Here is a 21,552-nt window from a genome sequence, read left to right as displayed (position 1 = left end):
ACCCTTTGTTTTCTGTCTTTTAACCAATTCCCGATCCATGAAAGGACCTTTCCTCCTATCCCATGACCACCTAATTTACATAAAAGCCTTTGGTGTGGGACCATGTCAAAGGCTTTCTGGAAATCTAGGTATATTATGTCCACTGGGTGCCCCTTGTCCGCATGTTTATTAACCCCTTCAAAGAATTCTAATAGATTAGACAGACACGACTTCCCTCTGCAGAAACCATGCTGACTTTTGCCCAACAATTCGTGCTCTTCTATGTGCCTTGCAATTTTACTCTTTACTAGTGTTTCTACTAATTTACCTGGTACTGATGTTAAACTTATCGGTCTATAATTGCCAGGATCTCCTCTAGAGCCTTTTTTAAATATTGGTGTTATATTGGCCGTCTTCCAGTCATTTGGTACCAAAGTGGATTTAAAGGATAGGTTACAAACCACTGTTAATAACTCCGCAATTTCACATTTGAGTTCTTTCAGAACCCTTGGGTGAATGCCATCTGGTCCTGGAGACTTGTTACTATTCAGCTTATCAATTAATTCCAAAACCTCCTCTAATGTCACTTCAATCTGAGTGAGTTCCTCAGATTTGTCGCCTAAAAAGGCTGGCTCAGATTTAGGAACCTCTGTAACATCTTCAGCCGTGAAGACTGAAGCAAAGAAATCATTTAATCGCTCCGCAATGGCACTGTCTTCCTTGATCGCTCCTTTTATATCTTTATCATCCAAGGGCCCCACTGCTTTTTTAGCAGGCTTCCTGCTTCTAATGTATTTAAAAAACATTTTACTATTGTTTTTTGAATTTTTGGCTAGCTGTTCCTCAAACTCTTTTTTGGCTTTTCTTACTACATTATGACAGTTAATTTGGGAGTGTTTATGTTCCTTTCTATTTTCCTCACTAGGATTTGACTTCCACTTTTTAAAAGCTGCCCTTTTCTCTCTCACTGCCTTTTTAACATGGCTGTTTAGCTATGGTGGTTCTTTGTTAGGTCTCTTACTGTGTTTTTTTATTTGGGGTATACATTTAAGTTGGGCCTCTAGTATGGTGTCTTTAAACAGTTTCCATGCAGCTTCCAGGGATTTTAGTTTAATTACTCTACCTTTTAGTTTCTGTTTAACTAGCTTCCTCATTTTAGTGTAATTCCCCTTTTTGAAATTAAATGCCAGAGTGTTTGACCGCTGCGGTGTTCTTCCCGACACAGGAATATTAAAAGTTATTATATTGTGGTCACTATTTCCAAGCGGTCCAGTAACAGTTACCTCTTGGACCAGATCCTGCGTTCCAGTCAACAGTTAAAGTACCCCATGAAGTAATGTGTAAGAGTATCAATAAGACTTTGTCTAGGCATTTATTCTTTAAATGCTTTGTTCTAGGTTTGGTAATCTGCAAAACATGGTATTCCCCACCTCTCATCTCCGCCTATAAATATGTGCTTCCTGTTTCACACTTTCGCAGGCACCATGTTCCATCCCTGGTGAGAGTACTGCATCTTTGCTTCATGTACAAATGGTCATCAAACCCAATCAGATTCACTTACCACAGTCATAGTTTTCCCCTCCCTTCCCTAAGAATAATCTGGTACCCATTTCTCTTACCAAGTCTATGTTCATCATACCTCATAGTCAACAGAGTGATGGCATCAAAAGCGGAAAAATGCACCTCTTGCTATTACCATGGTATTCACTTCCATCCTAATCAAAGTGGGACAGGACTGACAATGACACTTAGCTGGGCAGATGGTGACTAACACCACCCTGATAGCTTTGCCCTCCACTCTGGCAGGAGGAAAGAAGAGCAACGGTGGAGGATTAGTCAGCCAGAGACCAGGCTGACAGGGTACTTTAGCGGCACAAGAGAACACTGGAAAAAAAAAAAGTTTTAAGTCACAGGTAGTGGGTTTGTTTTGTTTATAAAAGCAAAGAGAGGCCTGGCCAATCAGAAAAGCTAATCTACATAATACTGACATACATAGCTGGGACCAGAAGTTGTACAAGGAACACACATTTTTGTACTGAACATACAAGTGGAGATTTAGCAAAAGTAATCGAGCAAAACTGAAGGACACATTAGTAACGTAAGACAAGTCATACTAGTTTTTATTATACACAAAAGTGAATTTTAAGATCAACTCATTTCTCCTAAACAGCAAATTCATCCTTCTGAATGGGTACACTATGCTCTGCTCCTTTCATTCTACCTTAAATTAGTGGTTAAACATTACTGCACTGCAAGTCATTATGAATACTGAATCAAACGTTTACAAATACTGTATGAATTTTCATTTCAATAGAAAAATATTCCAGGTTTCTTTAACATCTGGATTGAGTTAGAACAAGTGAGAAATAACTGCAAATTGAAGATAAGAAAGTTGTCCTGAATCAGTAAGCCAATACGTTTATACACATATCTTAGACAGAAAGTTAATCATGTTGTGCACCATAATAAATCTCCTAAACTAATTGTAACACCGATCAGAATGTGTGTGTGTATGATGTTTTATTTTGACCGCATGCATGTGGGTTACGAAAGCAGGACAGATTCCTACATTTCTCAAATCATGGCATAAACTTCAAATAAGGTAAATCCTTTATGCTGCATTTGTGGAGGGCACTAAACTAAGCCCATACCCATGACATATGCTTATGTTTACAATACTAAGAGGGACAATGCAGGGGAAGACTTATCAAACAAAAGAAGTTGAGCGCGTGAACATGTTTGTTAGCTGTAAAATTTGTCGTAAGGGGAATTCTGTGCTGAGAAGTGTTTGGCTGCATAAGAGGATGTTAGTTTTATATCACATACTCCCCAAGCATGTTCAAGGTCATACTGTCCATACCTTTGTTCTGAATGACAGACTCTGATCCTGCATGGAACCCTCCTGGACTTCATCCAGGCTACATGTAGGTGCATGAGTCTGCCTACGTGGATTTTATTGCAGATTTTATTGGACCTAAACTTTTAGGCTGTGTCTACACTTGCACTCCTCTTTGGAAAGAGGCTTGCAAATTAGGAAATTGAAAATGCAAATGAGGTACAGATTTACACATCTGGCACCTCATTCGCATATTCTTTTGAAAGAAAAAGCAGTGTAGATGTGGCTCTTTTGAAAGAAAAAAACCCCATCTTCCTTTTTTTTTTTTTTTTTAAAGGGGAAGAAGGGTCCTTTTGAAGATGGGGTTTACTTTCGAAAGAGCCACATCTACACTGCCTTTTTTCTTTCAAATGAATATGCAAATGAGGTGCCAGATATGCAAATATGCAACTCATTTGCATTCCTCTTTCAAAAGAGGAATGCCAGTGTAGACACAGCCTTACTCCTGCTACTTCTGCAAAGCCAACAGAGAAGATGGACAGCATATGGGACACCACTGCTCTGGAAGACCTTAAGCTAGAGCTGGGCTTGATTTGCAGAGCTTATATGAAGATCTGAACTTTCCCAAACCATTGGGTGTTTGGAACCAGTATCTTAGGTTGGTACCATATCTATTTTGAAATTTAATTACTAGTATATCAAAGAAGCAATATGCAGGCTCATTAATTACCATCCCAAGTGTCTTTCAGAGCATCTCCACAGTCCGGTTATTTGAAAAGCAATACCTGTAGTAATACTGTGACCATTTCAGAGAGGAGAGATGAGGCAAGAACTTTGTAATGATGGTAGGTATCTTGTATAACCTTGTAAATCCTGATATGCAGAAAAGCTCTAAATAGATACCTACTATACTTAAATGCTCCAGTGATTTAAGAGCTTCACTCACCAAACTGTAGGAATCAATAATGTTCATGGATTTAAGTTCTTGTAATCCACAGGAATCAGGTCAGGAGTACCAAATGCTTTTTGTTTCATATAACCAGTGTGAGCAAAACTTGACTTTGATGCCAAAGAAGGCAACTTCAAATACCATTGGATTATTCCACTTTTCATTGCACAAATTCACGGTTTATTTTGAACATCAGAATTCAAAAAAGGAAACCCATGGATTTGTTTTCTGAAGAGTTTCAGACAAATAGTCAAAAAATACTTGTCTGCAGGGGAGAGGAAGAAGAGATGCTTTATTCACACATTTTTAAAAGTAGTACTATTGTTAGTATCATTTGCAGTCAAATATGGAACTACTCAGCTAACAGACCAGATTGAAGAGGTCTGAAAGTCCGATGGCTCACTTGTTTCTGCTTTAATAACGGCATAGGGCGCTTCCTTATGTAAGGAGTCTGGCACAGCATGTCATCCAGAGTCATCTTGGTTACCTGACCCAATGCTTGCAGCTTGGCACAGATATCTTCTACTCTTGTACGAAAAACAGAGTTTTCCTCCAACTCCTCCCTGACTGTAGCCAGCTTTAAAGAGAAGATAATGGCATACTGTAACAGTCAAGCAAACAAAAATCTCATTCAGTCATTGCCTTCCAGGCAACACAATCATTCAATAAAAAATAGTGATGATGGTCAGACACAAGTTCAGCATAATCATCTGCAAGAACAGATTGTTAAACATTATGTTTCACAAGGCAACATGCAACTGAACGTCTACGTCTACACGTGCCCCAAACTTCGAAATGGCCACGCAAATGGCCATTTTGAAGTTTACTAATGAAGCGCTGAATATGCATATTCAGCACTTCGTTAGCATGCGAGCGGCCGTGGCACTTTGAAATTGACGTGCCTCGCCGCTGCGTGTCTCGTCCAGACGGGGCTCCTTTTCGAAAGGACCCTGTCTACTTCGAAGTCCCCTTATTCCCCCTTATTCAGCTGATGGGTGTCTGATGGGGTCAGGTGTCTGACGAAGCGCACTCCAGTCCACAAAAGCTAATGTCCAAATCAATGTTTTATATCCCCTGAGATATCGGCTGCTAGCACAGATCAGTCCAGCTGCAGGGAAGCACCAAGGTGCCTATCTCCTGGAGTGGGCAGGGCATAGGACACACCTCTCTCAGCGCCATCTTCCACTGCCTATTTTAGGCAGCTTCCCTTTTGTGCACTGTGTTCTAAGGTGCCTCTCTCTGCCAATTCATTGGGCAGGGGTGCACAGCTCAGGCCTGGTGGACCACATTGTTGTTGTTAGGATTTTCTAAGAGGCTAAAACATCAGCCCTGTAACACTGAGTTTTGCAACACCTAATTCACTTTGTGGATCTAGCCACAAATGCCTAAATCACTTCTGAAAATGGAACTTAGATTCCTAAGTTAGGCACCTTTGAAAATTTTAGCCACACAGAGCAAGGAAATTAGGACCAAAAATGTCAAACACGTCTCAGAATGTCCAGTCCTGGCCTTAAATCATTCTTCCTCCCTGTCACAATTCAACATGGTTGGTACAGGTTGAACCTCTCTCATCCAGAGCTCTCATCTCGCAAACTCTTTACTCTGGCATAGCTAGCCAGATGACCACCTATCATAGGTGTGGCCAAGTTTCTTGTGATCCTATAAAGTTTGTTTATAGCCACCAGTCCTGGCTCTCACTGTTCTGTGCTGTTTAGCTGTAATTTACTCCTAAATGTCTTTTCAGAACCCAGAAGGCAGTGGAAGTGTTGGTAATGTGCTAGCAAATATTGACCTCCTTTGGTCTGGCAAATTCTCTGGTCCAGCACCAATCAGGTCCTGAGGGTGCCAGACGAGAGACGTTTTCAACCTGTATGTTTGAAGAGAAACAGAAAAAAGTAATCAAGTTTGTTCACTTAGCTTGTGGTACTTTACCCAGATATCTAGAATATTAAATATTGCAATTGTAATAGAGAAAGGAAGATCAACTTGGTAAATGAACAGCATTACTGATCGTAATGAGGGTTTTTTTGGGGTGAAATCCTTGCTTTTTCATTTAATTTGTTCACTATCTGCACACTATTCTAGAAGAAAACTTAAATAAGCCAAAATTCTAGAAAACATGCTGAAGGAAAAACAAAACCTGCTTGGCAGGGGAAAGGAAAGTAACTAGGTGTATCACCAAATAGGTCCCATACTCAGCATTAATGATTCCGTGATTTTTACCTCATTTAACCAAAATTATGAAGCAAATACTTACCACCTGCTCAGAAAACTCAGTTCTTTTCACCAGGTGTGAAATATCCACAGCCAGAGCTGCCTCCAATGTGTGCAGAAGTTCTTCTAGTGCCCCAGATTTGGCCAGCAGAAGAATCTTTTTAAAAAGAAAAAACGAAAATAAAATCCTACAGAACACCAAAAAGCAGACTTTAGATGTGCTAACAGGAGAACAATGTCAAGGATGACAGGAAAAAATACAAGTTAGCTGGAAAAAAATTTAAAATTTTTATAATGTTTTATTGCTCCTGAATAAAAATCCATCAACCACAGGGTGTGTGGAGGGGTATATGGTGGAGGACATACAAAAAGGAACCAAAACTAGCCTTTACAACATAACAGTTGGGCCTTGCAAGGTGAACTATGTCATAGACACAGACATCTTCAGAGACAGGTGTGTTTTTCTGGGAGCAACTGGTTTGATTGTACTGCTTTTGTGGATTTTCCTCACTATGTTGATACAGCATGCAGCTAAAGATTCACTGCATGTAGATGTACACAGAGCTGAGGCAAGGCTGGGTGAGGCTGAACAGTGCTAACTGTAAAGTTTAAGAGTTTTTACCTGTCTGGATAGTAGAATTTTTAAATTGCTGTTCTAAAGGGGAGGAAACAGCAGTATTGAAAATCATTTGACCAGAATGAAAGCAATGTCTGAATGAGAATTGGCTCCTAGCTCTATCCTCATCAACCTAGGTCATGCTACAGTTCTTCAGTTCCGACAATTATTCCATAAAAACAAACTATTTTTGTAAAACTTCAGAATGTGACTCAATTTTAAAAAATGATAGCTTTAGATATAACTTGCCAGTTTTTGGAGTAACCCACAGCACCATTAAAATACTTACAAGCTACAAAACCCCAGATGCTTCTCCGCTGCCTTCCACCTTATTTAGGTCATGCAAGCTTCGAACAACGCAAGGATGTAAATGTAAAATAGTGACTCACTTCTCTTGTACTGAAGTAACCTGTACTTTACATCACTATGGGGCACGAATAATCCACCCCTCTGAACAAGGTAAATTCTACTAACCAACACTATAAGCACTGGAATACCAACACTATGCCAGCAGAAGTGCTTCTCCCATCAACATAGCCATCTATCCCCTCTGTCAAAAGGCAGGAGTTAACAAGCTCACTCCCATCAGTTTAGAGCATCTCCTTCACAAGCAATGAAGTCCTGCAGCTGCATCGGTGTAGCTGTGCTGCTATAAGGGCCATAGTGTAGATGCAGTTTTGTACTTATCTTTCTGTGACAATATTACAAATAGTAAAGAAAAAATAGGAACCAAATCAGAGGGGTGGCATTTTACATTTGGTGGGCCTCATTTTATACAGATACACGTGATGTACTTGCAACCTCAAAATCACTCATTTTATTTCCTATTTCAAAATCCATGTGCTAGATTTCTCCAGGCTTTTTCAGCTAAACATACGTTACTATCATACATAAAAGTAAAATTCCTTGTACATCCTCGAGTGCAGGAGACTAGACGACCGCTGAGGCCCCTTCTACTGTGATACATCTATGATTACACAAGCCAAGAGAAAGTCAGAGTCAAAATGCATATATACACTAAAAGTGTTATGACTATGCACAAGCCATTGTGATCATGCAAAATAAGCACACTTACATTAAGATTACAGCATAATCTGCTGTCTGTGTTCAGGATCTGAGAATAAAAGGACCGGGCTTTTACCAAATCATTCTAAAAGAAAGAAAAAACCCTTAAGTATCAAGTTAAGGGTTACATAACAAAACCTAATTTTCTTACCAAAAAAATTAAAACAACATATTTTAACACTGCCAGAGGATGATGTGAGAGCCAGGACTATAACGGGTCAAAAGAACTAGATAAATGTAGAGGCTATTTCCATCAGTGGCTACTAGACAAAATGGGCAGGGATGGTGTCCCCAGCTGCTGTTTGTCAGGAGCTGGGACAGAATGACAGGGAATGGATCACTTGATGTTTACCTGCTCTGTTAATTTCTCTGGTGCATTTGTCATTGGCCACTGTCAGAAGACAGGGTACTGCATTAGATGGACCTTTGATCTGGCCCACTCTGGCTGTTCTTACACTCAGCTAGTTTGTGCAGCCTCCCAATTAAATACTCACAACCAGCTCAGACATATTTTCAAAAACATTCCAAAAGGACCCACTCATTCTATGTAAGAAAGACACTTTTGCTCTGCGATTGTTTTGTCATGTAGCTTTCTACTGCAGTATCCAGAGCCTTAGGACTTTAAGGCCCAAGTTCAGAATATACTGATGGGTGTGTGGCCTGGAGGCAATAGAAAGCTCATTTCTTTAAATACCTTGCTGAACAGAAAGGAAGGTGAGCTCTTAACTGCTCAGCATTTTTATAAGTTGGACATAGCCAGGCACATTTACAATGTTATATAAATCAGCGAACTTGACATCAGTAAAATGCTACAGTACTATTTTTATAAAGCAGCACTAGGTGTGTGATTGAATCATTGCACTAAGTACATAATGAGACAGGATGTTGAAGTCTCCATATCTTCAGGAATGTACAAGTAGGTCTGGAGAGTTTAAACCATTTTAGTGAGTAAAATAAAGCCAATATGAATACAAAAGAATGTGACTCCATCTTTTAATACAGAATGAGATTTAGATTTTAACCCAAACACCACAGAGAGAAGTCCACATCAAAAGAACCACCTCCACCCTCCGTAAGTGACACTAATAAAGCACCGTGCTGATATTATTCCTTCTCTGTGCTCACACAGACGCACTGGAGGAGCCAAAGATTGAATGAGCATGGGGACTGAACATTTAAATACCACTTCACACATTCAAATCACTATACACACACATGAACTAATCAACCCTTACCTCTTACCTCACAAGGGTATTGTAAGTACAGTAAAAGCCACGTTATCCAGCACTTGGATAACTGGCAAGTTCTATTAACCAGCATTGGCCAGCAGCTGTCGGGCCATTTGGCTGTTGGACGTGGAGCCAGCTGCCTGGCAGCAATGGGGCCAGTGGCTCTGCTGAGGCTGGCTGCCCTACTAGCAACCAGACGCATATTTTGAAATAGCAGTTATATTAGTTTCGGTTTTAAAAGGTCTAATTATGTCAGTAGGCAGACACATCTCCTGTTTTATTTTCCTTCTGCATGCTACCATATGCCCCAGAAGCAAAGATTAAATGAAAATTAAAACCCCGGTACCTGTTTCAGAGCAAACGCAGCAGCAAAGCAGTATGCTCGTCTTGACAAGCTCTCTCCTTTTAAATGAGCCTCTTCGAGTAACTGTGTACATATTTTGCAAAACTCTGGGCTGTTCTGTGAGACATTTAAAATTCACATTGTGACTGTCAGTTTAAGGCAGCAGTAAAAGCTGCACACGATTTCAGACTTTTATTGGCTAGATTTACTGCATATAAAAATTCATGCATCTCATACATTGTAAGATTAACAAGACATCTTTTCAGTCATCAAACCAGAACCAAACTATACTATGCTGGAAGGCAGATCCTGTGCAGCCCTTCCTGAGGGCACCACCTGAAGTATAATCAAGGAGAGGAAAGGTTATGAGACCAAAAGGTGACTGTGAATTAAACCATGTTTGCTTTGCATTGTGGGCTGCTCAGAGGGCAAAAACAGATCAAGGAACCATGTCTCTACCACATCTCCTAAGCAAACTGACGTTTCATCATTACATTACTTTACAAGCTGCACTGGAATTCAAAGGAAATCCATATGCTTTCAAGGTGCCATTAATCTTAGAGAACTCTGTATCCAGGCACTTGAGAATTAACCTGTTTCCTTAAGCATTATTGCAGAATACACCTTCAAAGATGGTTCTATGGTAGGAATTCTAACAACTTAGATTTTTGCTAATTCTTTGAAGTGCTTTTTTCCCCTAGTTTTTTTTTTCTCCTAGGCACTCAACCCTGGTGTGGGATCGGGGACCCCATGGTTGGGAGCCAGCTAGGGTAGGTGCATCACTGGCAACCCCAGCCATGGGAACCCCAGCTAGGGTGAGGGAGGACCCTGCAGCCCTGAGGCTACCCATGGCATGTGAGCCAGGGCTGGAGGTGCCCCGTGGTGCCAAAATAAAGAGAAAAAAGGTGGTGGAACACTGTTATGGTACATTCCGCGAGAAAAACAAAAAAACAAAAAGCACAACACTGATTCTTTGTATGAATAATTTGCATTATTTCTTGGAAACAAAAGATGTTCCATTAGTGTCTTGAACTGTTAGGTCCAGCTACAACAAAGATTGTTTTACACACACACACACACACACACACACACACACACACACACACACACACACACTCTGCAGTAAGCAGGATCAGGGCCTTACTGTGCTAAATGTACTCAATGGATATCACATCACTATTTTTAATGGGACCATATAATAAAGCATGAGGAGCTTGTCCATGTATTTTATATTTAATCACCTTTATGCCTCAAGTATTACTTCTGAGATGTACCAGCTGACTGGTTTATGATTAGCACCTTTCAGTATTTAATGCTGTTATTCTGTAATAGGGATGGATAGTCTTTACCACTGTTAATAATCCTTTTTATGTTATTTTATTACACGTGTTTTTCAAGATTTATTTCAATGATTAGCAGACAGACCTTTTATCTAAAGGGTTTCTTCTCCAAAAAGGTAGATACAGCCCTATCTGGCAGCAGCAGAAAAGAATACCTACTGAATGCATATGAGAATCATCCCTTACATCAATAATTTAAAATAATCAGTTGTTTGACCTTAAAAATGCTCCTGTGCATAGATTAAACAATAATTCCTTTGTTTATCCATAAGAAATAATCCCAGCTTTAAATTCTATGTATCTCTGAGCAAGTTCCTACTACTGCTATTCAACACAGGTCTATGCAATTGAAACTACACATTACTATTACTTACAATAGCATCACAATTTTATATCCTAAAACAATGTTAGAGCATTTCTGTCTGTGAGAGTGTGTATCACTTTCCTGAGGCTTCCTATATTGCAATATTAATGATAAAATATTTGTACTTTTATAGAGCTTTCCCCAAGTCATCACTTTAGCATGTACCACTTGAAGAGAGAGATGGCAAAGCCATGGAAAGGCTAGGGCCAAAAGCAAACAAAATCAAGTATTTCTAATGACGCTCCGCAGGATGCTACACATTTTTGTGCGGAGTGAAGCCAAATTCTGTAGCTGCTCTCTGCAGCAGACTATACAGTAAATCCTCTATTTAACAGACCCTGGTTTAGCAGACTTCAGGAACAATGGATGCCGCCACTGCCCACCTTTCCCCCCACCCACTGCTGTTCCCAAAGACCGCTGGGGTCTGTAAAATCCTAAACCCACCAGCTGGCCCTCCTCCCAAAAAAAATGTGTAAGGCAACTTACCAGAGCTGCTGTGGCAGGACAAGCTGCCTTCTAGCCACATTGGAGAAGCCCCAGCAGCTTGACCCTCCGCCACAACCTGGACTGCTGCCGGAGCTGCCATGAGTTCTTCCCACCAGGGTTGGGCACGTAAATGGGCAGACAGCACTTGCGCATGCTGGTGGCAGAAGCACATGGTGTCTCCAGCAGCAGTGGCGGCTCCTCCAGGGCACAGCAGCAATGGGGCTCCAAGTCACAGTGACTCCTGCTGCCACAGCATCGTTTCCAGCTGTGGCAGCGAGGCTTCTGCTGCTGTGGCCATGGCAGAGTCTCCAGTTGCCACAGCAGGGCTCCCAGCCCAGCAGAGGCAGCGTTGGTGTCTCCAGACTGAGCTCCTCTGACAGTGACTCTGGCTCCATGTCCAACAGCTCTGGTGAGTTGCCGGCTTTTTTTTTTGGGGGGGGGGGGGCAGGTATTTGATACCATCTCTGTAGAATAGAAAATCTTGTTTCTTATTTACAATAAGCCCTCTAAGTTAGCAGACTTTCAGCATTAACAGACACCCCTCCCCCCATTAGTCCCTTAAATCGAGGGTTTACTGCGCAAAGAGATTAAATCAGAATTTTAGGGTTATGAACACAGGGTTCATGATTCCATAGCCTAAAATTATGCATGTATTTTGATCTGTTTGGTTTTGAAACATGCATTGTACATGCTGTGGCTATTCCTCACAACTTGTTGCATGCCAATTACTGCAGGTAGGGACTAATGATGCATTAGAGAAACTGGACTGGTATGGGTGAATTAAGGCCTTTTATTAGGGGTAGTTGCTCTGTGACCCATGATCTGGCTCCATATAAATATTAAACTTATTACCAAGGATATGTAATAGCAACTTCTATAACTGATACTACAAAACATTTTGATTATAACCCGAGTTTTTACATGTTCACAGCTTCCAAAATACTAACTTTCTACATTGAAACTATTATGTCTGGGCTTCCAGTCTGCCTGTAGGCAAAGGTCCTCACCTTTTCCACACAGTGGACAATCTCCTCTCCCACTCTAGAGCATTTTCCACCTCATATCTGATAAGCCATCAAATAATGTCACAATGTAACCAGCCAGCTATACATGGACCACCTTCAGGTGCTCCTCAGGCCACTGGAGATCAGTTTCAGAATGACTGACTATAAAATTTACTACCATGTTTTAGACCAACTGTTTTTTTCTTCAATGCAATTAAAAAATGTTCTATATTTAGCTTCCCAGAATTTTTTATTTGAGTTTATTGTGCAATCATTCTGCAGCCAAAGAGCATGGTAGAAAAGTGTAAGTATGGCTTCCTCACACTACTAAAAACGGACAATCTTTTCTAGAGTGGCACAAATAGTAGAAAAAAAAGATAATATGTTAATATCCTACCTAGCACATCATTCTTGCAAAACTGGGTTCAAATTTAGTGTGGAAAAAGAGCTAATAAGTGACACCAATTTGGGTGCCTCAGTCTAATCCTTACTTAATATTTGCCTATAACACAAAATCAGTGTATGCTCAAACTATTCACTGACATTTCTTCAAAGAGGAACAATAAGTCCTGTGGCACCTTACAGACTAACAGATTTTTTGGAGCATAAGCTTTCATGGGCAAAGACCCACTTCATCAGACGGTACTTGGTCCTGCTGTGGGTGCTGGGGACTGGACTGATTACTTCTCAAGGTCCCATTCCAGTCTTATGAGTCCATTGTTCTATGTTTTTCAAATGTCTCCTGCCTCATTCAGTAATAATTCTGCTATAAATATATCTAATGCAGTGGGTCTTTGCCCACGAAAGCTTATGCTCCAAAAAATCCGTTAGTCTATAAAATGCCACAGGGTTTCTTGTTGTTTTTGTGGATACAGACTAACATGGCTACTCCTCTGCTACCTGCAAGGATGAAACATTCTATAAAGTAATTGCTGAATGCCAAGTCTGCAGGTGTGTTATAATAGCAGAATTGTTACTCAATGAAGCAGGACACCTTTGAAGAAGACAGAATAACAGGCTCATAGGACTGGAATGGGACACTGAGAAATAATCAATCCATTCCCCAGCACTCATAGGTGGACCAAGCACCATCTAGACCATCCCTGACAGGTGTTTGCTTAACCTGCTTTTAAAAGCCTCCAATGATGGAGATTCCAGAACCTTCCTAGGCAATTTATTGCAGTGCTTAACCACCCTGACAGCTAGAAAAGTTTTCCCAATGTTCAAACAAAACCTTCTTTGCTGCAATTTAAACCCATTGCTTCTTGTCCTATCATTTTAAATTACAGAGCATAATTTTTCTCCCTCCTCCTTGTAATAATCTTTTAGGTGATTGAAAACTGTTCTTTTTTATTTTAGTTTAGAAAAGTCTTCTCTTTTCTTAACTAAAGAAACTCTGTTCTTTCAAACATCCTTTATAGGTCATGGTTTCTAGACCTTTACTCATTTTTATTGCTCTTCTTTGGATATACCCGAATTTGTCTGCATCTCTCCTGAAATGCAGCACTGAGAACTGGAAACAATACAACAGATGACACCTAATCAGTGCAGCAGAGAACAGAAGAATTATTTCTTGTATTTCATTTACAACACTTCTGCAAATACCTCCCAGAATTACAATTTTTTTTTGCAATAGTGTCATTTTACTGACTCATATTTAGCTTGTACTATACTACAATTCCTAGATTGCTTTCTGCGGATACTTCTTCCTAGGTTGTCATTTCCCATTCTGTACGCGTGCAACTGATCACTCCTCCTTAAGTGGAGTTCTTTGCATTTGTCCTTACTGAGTTTCACTCTGTTCACATCTCAGACCATTTCTCCACTTTATCCAGAGCATTTTATAATATTATCCTCCAAAGTACTTGCAACCTGACCCAGCTGGGGGTCATCTGCAAACTTTATAAGTGTATTTTCTCTACATCATTACCTAAATCATCACTGATGAAGATTATGGAACTGAACTAGACCCAGAACTGATCCCTGTAGAACACCATTCATTATCTTCTTTCAGCATGACTGTGACCCTTTGATAACTACTTTGGGAAAAGTTATCAAAACCAGTTATGCTCCCATCTTACAGCAGCTCCACTGAAGTTGTATTTCCCTAGTTAGTTAATGAGACAGTCATGCAAGACTGTATTAAAAGGTTTATTAAAGTCTAGCTATACATAATCTACCACTTCCCCCATCTACAATGTTTGTTACCCTGTCAAAGAAAGCAATCAGATAGGTTTGACATGATTTATTTTTGACAAATCCATGCTATTACTATCGCCTTATTATCGTCTAGATATTCGCGAACTGATTCCTTAATTATTTGCTCCGTTATCTTTCTTGATACAGAACTTAAATTGAGTGGTCTGTAATTCCCCATATCTGATGAAGATTTTTTTTTTACCCATGAAAGATTATGCCCATATAAGTCCATTAAAGTGCCACAGGACTCCTTGTTGTTTTTGTATATGTCTGGGTAGTTGAAGTCCACCATCAACTTTGAGTCCTGTACTTTGGATGACACGTTAATGGTTTAAAACAGTATGCAATCATATAATTATACACTGCATCATAATATATACACACAGCGGGGGATGCATTCCAGTTGCACAATCTCTCTTAATTCTGGCATTTCCAAACTTATGAGTGCTTGACTTTTTTGCGTGTGCTCTATAAATATCGTACACTAAAAACGTGTGCATGTACATACACTTGACAAAGCCATTTATGCTTAACCAAGATTTCTGACTGAAATGTTTGCAAGCAGAGGAGAATGCATAGCAGGACATCAAATAGGAATTTAAGTCCATAGCAAATTAATATGAGACAACACTTCTTCGTGGCAATAATGAAACATTTTACCAGTTTGTAGCATATTGCAAATGCAAGCAGGTATGTGTCTTTGATGAATTTTACATGCTGTTTTTTCATTTCTCCCAGCACTTCCAAGGCACCTGCCAGAAAAAACAGATACTCATCTAGTAGCAAATATTTCAGTGATTGGGGCTCTTATATTTAGTGCGTAACCCATATACTACCGAAAAAACAAGATTACAGTATGGTTTGAGCTCAAAAAACATTTAAAAATGTTGTGGATTAAGAACTATTAGTCTAAAAAGAGAATTTACAAATAAACGATATATTTTCAGAAACTCTCCATCCACATCACATGGATGAAACTGTTGCTTCACAAGAGGAATGTGATGAATACCTGAATTTGGTTTAAATTTCCATGTAAATCCTATCCTACTGTCAGAGCTATTATCATACAAATCTGATTCTCAAATCATATGACTACCTATCATCCTTCCAGATTCCCCAGAGACACCAGACAGCGGCATTTAAAAATATGGCCCAACTCCCTTAATTAACCCCATCTGGAATTCTCCCCTATGCACTCAGCTGCTGCTTCTCTATATTCTGGACCTGTATACAGTCCCTAATCTTCTGGTCTCCCTGACCTACTGATCCTGTCAATATTTGAAATCAGATTTGCCAAATGCTGAGATTATGTGCTGGGTAGCCTGTAAATAAATAAATAAAATGATTTATCTTAACCTTATCTTTACACTGTGCTTTAGATTTTCAGGTTAGAAAAATGTTTCTAGACCACTTGAGACAGTTTCCCAGGTCTTCATAAAGGGCGAGATCGTGGTTTTAATGCTGATGATGTGGGGAGACACACTCTGACTGAATGTGTTTTTATAACAGAGCCTCTCAACAATTTTCTTATAAACCTCTCTTTTCCAGATGCTCTAATGCCCACAAAAATGTCTGAATAAGTTGCTTTCTTCAAACTTCCCCATCTCACAAACAAAACAAAGCAATTCTTCAACAGAGGAAAAGAAAAAAAAAGCACAAAAAATTTCAGTCTAAAGGATGTTTTAGAGACATTAAGCTCTGGGAAAATAGAAGTCTAAAATAGTAAGTACTCCCCACTCAACCATAAGTGTACAGTATTGCTAACGGGAAACAAAAATGCTGATGCAAGTACTTAATGAGAGCACATTATGGACCCCTTCAAATGCTGTTGTAGACAGCTACACAGCTTTCAAAATCAAGAATGACCACGGATGGCTCAACTAGCTAAAAAGAGTATATTGTTCTTTTTTCAATATTATTTGTATCTTTAAAACAGATTCATGATTCTATTTAAGAAGTGTATCTTGCTCATAATGCATTTGCCATAACACATTTATTTTAGTACTTACTTTCATAAAGACCTTTCTGAAACAACATATCCATCAAAATATGGAATGATGTGCTATCGGAGAAGAAGCCATGCAGAGTCTGGTGAAGAAACATAAACAGAGCTCGTTTTAAAACCAAGTTGCTTTACCACATACCATGTCTTCCATATGTGAACTGGCCACGTCCCACAAGGGATACATTTGGCTCGTAGGCTACGTCTACACTACACAATACCGTCTATTTTAGAGCTGCAATTCTAGCTACGTCATTTGCATAGCTAGAATTGACGTATGAGAATCGACTTTCTTCCCTAGTGTAGTCCAAGCCTCAGTGGTCTCGCATCCACATCCCTTACTCCATGCAATAGGAGTCGAAAGGGATCAACAGTTGAACCCCAGAGATGTTGATTTTGCCGTGTCTTCACCAGACGCGCAAAACTGAACTCCAGAAGATCAACCACAGCTTGTTGATCTTCCCATATGCACAGATGTGCCCTCAGAGTTCTCCATTTGTCTTCCAGTGGAGGAATCTTTAATTTTCCATTGAACTTTAGATCTTATTGTGCCATTGATTCTGAAGAACTTTTCACTAAGTTCTGCTTCAAAAAAAAAAAAACAAAAAACCCAAAGGCAGGATATGCTCTCTATATTAATACAAACAGAAATCTCTGTGTGCAGGCATCTTCGAAAGCTTAACAATTTATAAATCCAGGTTTTCATTTTCATGTATCTAAACATGATTAATTACGTCTTCAAGGGAAAAAATGCCAGCACCAAACCAAAGGAGATTTTTGTTGAACACAGAACAAAACTGGTGAGCTGACGAGGAATAAGGCTAGAATTTTCAGGAGCAGAATTTAATGAGAGAGAACATTAGAACGAAAAAATGAGAGCATATTCCTTCACTGAAATGATACTGAACACGAGGCATTCAGAAATAAGGAAAGTTAGAGACAACAATACTAGAAGTACATTAAGTTTGAATTTCTATCCAGAGAGGCTGAAAAAGTGACAGTGATTGCAGAATATTACTGTGGAGAATGAAGGAGTTACATGGAAGACTAAAACTTTGGCAGGTAGATCACGGTGCTCTTAGTAATCGTGAATATGAACAACATCCATGGTCCCTGCAACAACAGCTCCTTTTCCATCCAGGAATCATAACCTGGCCCAAGTGACTGAAGGGCCCCTCAGGTCTGGTGGGCCCACCACTTAACAAATGGACAGAGACACCAAACTTTAGTGGCTTGTTACCAAACTAGGTTACAGTACCAATTCAATCTGGCTCACCACCCAACCCTCCATCTACAGAGGGGCAGATGAGCCATGCATGAATGGCACTGTGGCCAGGTACCAATGGTTGAGCCAGGAAGTCAGGTGCAGCTCTACAAGACAGAAGTTGCTCCTGGTGAGTGCAAGGCAGGTTTCCTCAACAGGCCCCCTTTTCCTCAGGATCGTCCCTCTTCACCAGGAACAGCTCACTCGCCAACCTCTCCCATGATCTCCCACCCTGCCTTCCCACACTCTTCTTTGTTCTATGACATAACTCTCCCCCCCAGCCATCTCTGCCATAAAATTTATTAAAATTTTCAGTGAAAAAATTATAGCCTTACTTCTATAAATAATGACACTGTGGTTATCTGTTCGATGTTGATTTAACTAAACCTTCTTGACAGCCAGAAAGGAAGTGGTTGAGGGAGAAACCAGAAAGGAAAGGCACGACACTTACAAAGATAAGGCTCCTTGGAAAAATGATAGGGGACCTATGGATTGACAATATCCCTTGCCTCACTCCTCAAACCAAACCTAGGATCAAGGTGTCCCTAAAACACAGTCTCTGCCTTCATGGTAACAGTCAGTCTGAGCTACAACTTGAGTGTTACATCCCAGTTTGACTCCATGCACACACACAAATCTCTAGCTTGAGTTAAATGGTGCTGTAAGCTTGTCCATTGGGGTACATCTACACTGTGGGTGGGATCACACCTACCAGCGTAAGTAGAAAGATCTTCCTCAGTTTCACTCATGCCAGCATGCTAAAAATATCAGTATGAATGTTACGGTGCAGGTGAGGGCAAAGACTAACCCCTTCAGCACAAACCCAGATGGCTAACCCATGCTGCCACATCCACATTGCAATCATCAGCATCCCGGCTTGAGCTGGATTCAAGGTTGCTTAGGTAGGTGAGCTCATGCGCAGATTTGCTGTATAAACATACTCTGAGGTTGAGACCTAGACAAATGAGGTTGAGACACAGGGCAGGCTGGCTCTGGCAACCCAAATAGGAACAAGCTGGACCCACCCGGCCTGGAGATAGGGAGGTTAAGTTAAAGTAAGGGAATCAATTCAACTCTTTGTTGTGTTGACCCATTTGCCTAAATTTCTGTGTTCCCTTTGGCAATTAAATGCAACTTTGTTTTAAAGATGGTGTTTCTGAGTCACTTTAATCAGCTGCTGTCACTGATCCCTGGAGAAAAAGGGCCAAACATGGGTGGAGCTATTGAGTTCACATGATTGGATGAAGAGGTGTGCTCCAGCCTGCAGACTCAGTCAAGGTGTGGTTGGACCACAACGTTCTACCCAGAGGTAGGTGCAGGTGTGTCATCTGAGGGGTGCACTCTAAAAGGACACAAAATGTGTCTTACGTGTGGCTGGCCCAATAATCATGACAATTGCCTTCCATGCACTAATGCCATTGATCAGTTCTGCAAGTACTCAGGGCCACTCTTACATATACACTAATTCAAAGTAATTTATTTAAATGCTTGCCTGCATAAGCATGCGAGCAGTCTCAGTGATTTCAAGGGACTTCTTAGAGGCTTAAAGCTAGGCACGTAATCTGTTACTAAATTAATTCCTGATACAAATCGCACTGAAGTCAGAGGGAGTCCTCCTATCAACTTCACTGGGGTTTGGAACAGGATAGTACGTATCCTCTCCCTACATATACTACAGGGCTCCAAAGTGCATTCTCCCCGGTAATAATGACCTATGTTTCATTTATATAGTACTTTATAGCTTCAAAATGCTGTCCAAAACCTAGACTTTGTAATTGTAAAGCAAACTGAGCACACACAGTTCCCCTGAGTTTCAAGACCTTCTGCAAGTGCTCAATATCTCTTAATCTGGGCCCAATCAGCGATGAAAAACACCTCACAAGTCACTGATTTCCGTTAGATCACCTATTTCATTGATGTGTTGTTTGTTCCATATTTACCGCCTCAGTGTTAGACATGATTGAAATAATGCTTCATCCTACCAATCAATGCATTTCATAGACAACGTAGTCAGTTTGAAATCTAGCTCACCTCCCAATTATAACAGAAACGCTAGGTTGACTGAGGCCGTGTCTAGCTTAGCCCCCCAGCTTCAAAGGGGGCATGGTAATTTGGGTGTTGGGAGATTACTAATGAAGTGCTGCAGTGCATATGCAGCACTTCATTAGTAATCTCCCAATACCCTAATTACCGTGCCCCCTTCGAAGCTGGGGGTTAGTGTAGACACAGCCTGAATGCTTTACAACTGTTGTTCCTAATAGAGAAAAGCAGATGGGCTAACCAGTACACATACTTTTGCATCTTAGCAAATACATGCCCATTATTTCTACAAATCTTCCATTTTACTGTAACTTTGAACTCACAGGCAATCAGGACATGCAGCATATTAATGACCAAAATTAGAACTGAAATGGAAAATAACTTTTATATATCTCTGTAAAGGGAAGCTACCTGATCTTTGATGAGTTCTATTGCAGGTGCTTCAAGGTTCAGCTCATAACACAGCCTCATAAAAAGGGGTCCAAATTTAAACTCACCAAAGGCCATATTTCTATTCTCTGCATGGTACCTAATTAGAAAAGATTTTAAAAAATGTAAATGCATCAGGAGTGGAAAATTGTGACTAATTATGACTTCCAAGAGGCAATGAAATCCGCATATGAAATGGTTTAGACAGACTGTTCTGTCTGTAAGAAGTTGATAGCATTTAGAATAACAGTTAGGTCATCACATGGAAAGAACACTGTCAGCTCCAGATAATTAGTAAAAAGGAACTGGACAATATTATTATTATTTATTAATAATAACGATAATCATCATCATCATCTTGTCTACTTCCCACAAAAGCATCTTTATCCATTTAAGAATAGAACAGGACTATAATGCTATAGCATTTTTGTATTGTTTTTGTGACATTATCTTTTCAGTACATACACTACTATAAAACGTGTTGGATTGACAGCCCTAAATACTCTAATCTTCTATTTACAAAGCAAAACCGGAACAGGCAACAGCAAGGATATTTTGATGCCAGCATGCTTCCACCCTTTTCTACAGCTCAACTCTAGGCTTGAGCAGCTTTTTCATTCCTCATGATCTTTCTCCTATTTCCTGAGCTCACCATTTCATTGCTGCGGGAGAGACACCTCACTATCAAAGTTACCATAAGTTTGTAACTGAAATATACAAGGCAATAAGAAAAAAACGAACACTTTGCTTTGGATTTTTTAAATTACCTGTAAATAACATTTTTAGCTATTTCCACGTCAGCTGGTGTCTGGCACAAGTGCAGCAATGTTTTTAATTCTTCTTTGAGAATCATTCCATTGTGTTCCAATTTTTCTTCAATTTTTCTAAAATATGAATCTGAAAGTAAAAAACTGTTGCAGCAATCTATTGGGCACAGCTCCTTCAGTCAGTATTTCTATACACTACACCAGAAATGTGACAGTTTCATAGGCTACATCTATGCTACAGCACCTCCAAGCTTTCAGAGGAAGATGCTCTAAGCTGACAGGAGAGAGCTCTCAATTTGGCTCAGTAAATCTGGTATCTGCAAGAGGTGACAGCTATGTCAGTGGAAGAAGCTGTCCGGCCAATATACGACTGTCTACCCCTAAACTACGTGGCTGCACAGCAGTCTATTAAATGCTGCGGCAGGG

At 40.1% G+C, this 21,552-nt stretch overlaps 1 protein-coding gene across 1 annotated transcript in view; it reads right to left on the bottom strand.

Annotated features, from left to right (window-relative positions):
• Positions 1-3,134: 3,134 nt before the first annotated feature.
• PTCD2 (pentatricopeptide repeat domain 2) overlaps positions 3,135-21,552 on the bottom strand; it is a 29,786-nt gene continuing 11,368 nt past the window's right edge. The window contains exons 3-10 of the mRNA XM_074995419.1: positions 21,127-21,256; positions 20,342-20,459; positions 16,634-16,712; positions 15,285-15,376; positions 9,235-9,348; positions 7,670-7,744; positions 6,022-6,135; positions 3,135-4,341 (exon numbers count right to left, since the gene is read on the bottom strand). Of these exons, the coding sequence (XP_074851520.1) occupies positions 4,117-4,341; positions 6,022-6,135; positions 7,670-7,744; positions 9,235-9,348; positions 15,285-15,376; positions 16,634-16,712; positions 20,342-20,459; positions 21,127-21,256 (947 nt within the window). The 3' untranslated portion in view covers positions 3,135-4,116. The remainder of the gene's footprint in view (positions 4,342-6,021; positions 6,136-7,669; positions 7,745-9,234; positions 9,349-15,284; positions 15,377-16,633; positions 16,713-20,341; positions 20,460-21,126; positions 21,257-21,552) is intronic.

This window comes from Carettochelys insculpta, chromosome 5 (assembly GCF_033958435.1).
Source record: "Carettochelys insculpta isolate YL-2023 chromosome 5, ASM3395843v1, whole genome shotgun sequence".
NCBI lineage: Eukaryota > Metazoa > Chordata > Testudines > Carettochelyidae > Carettochelys > Carettochelys insculpta.
This window is presented reverse-complemented; position numbering and strand designations above follow the sequence as displayed.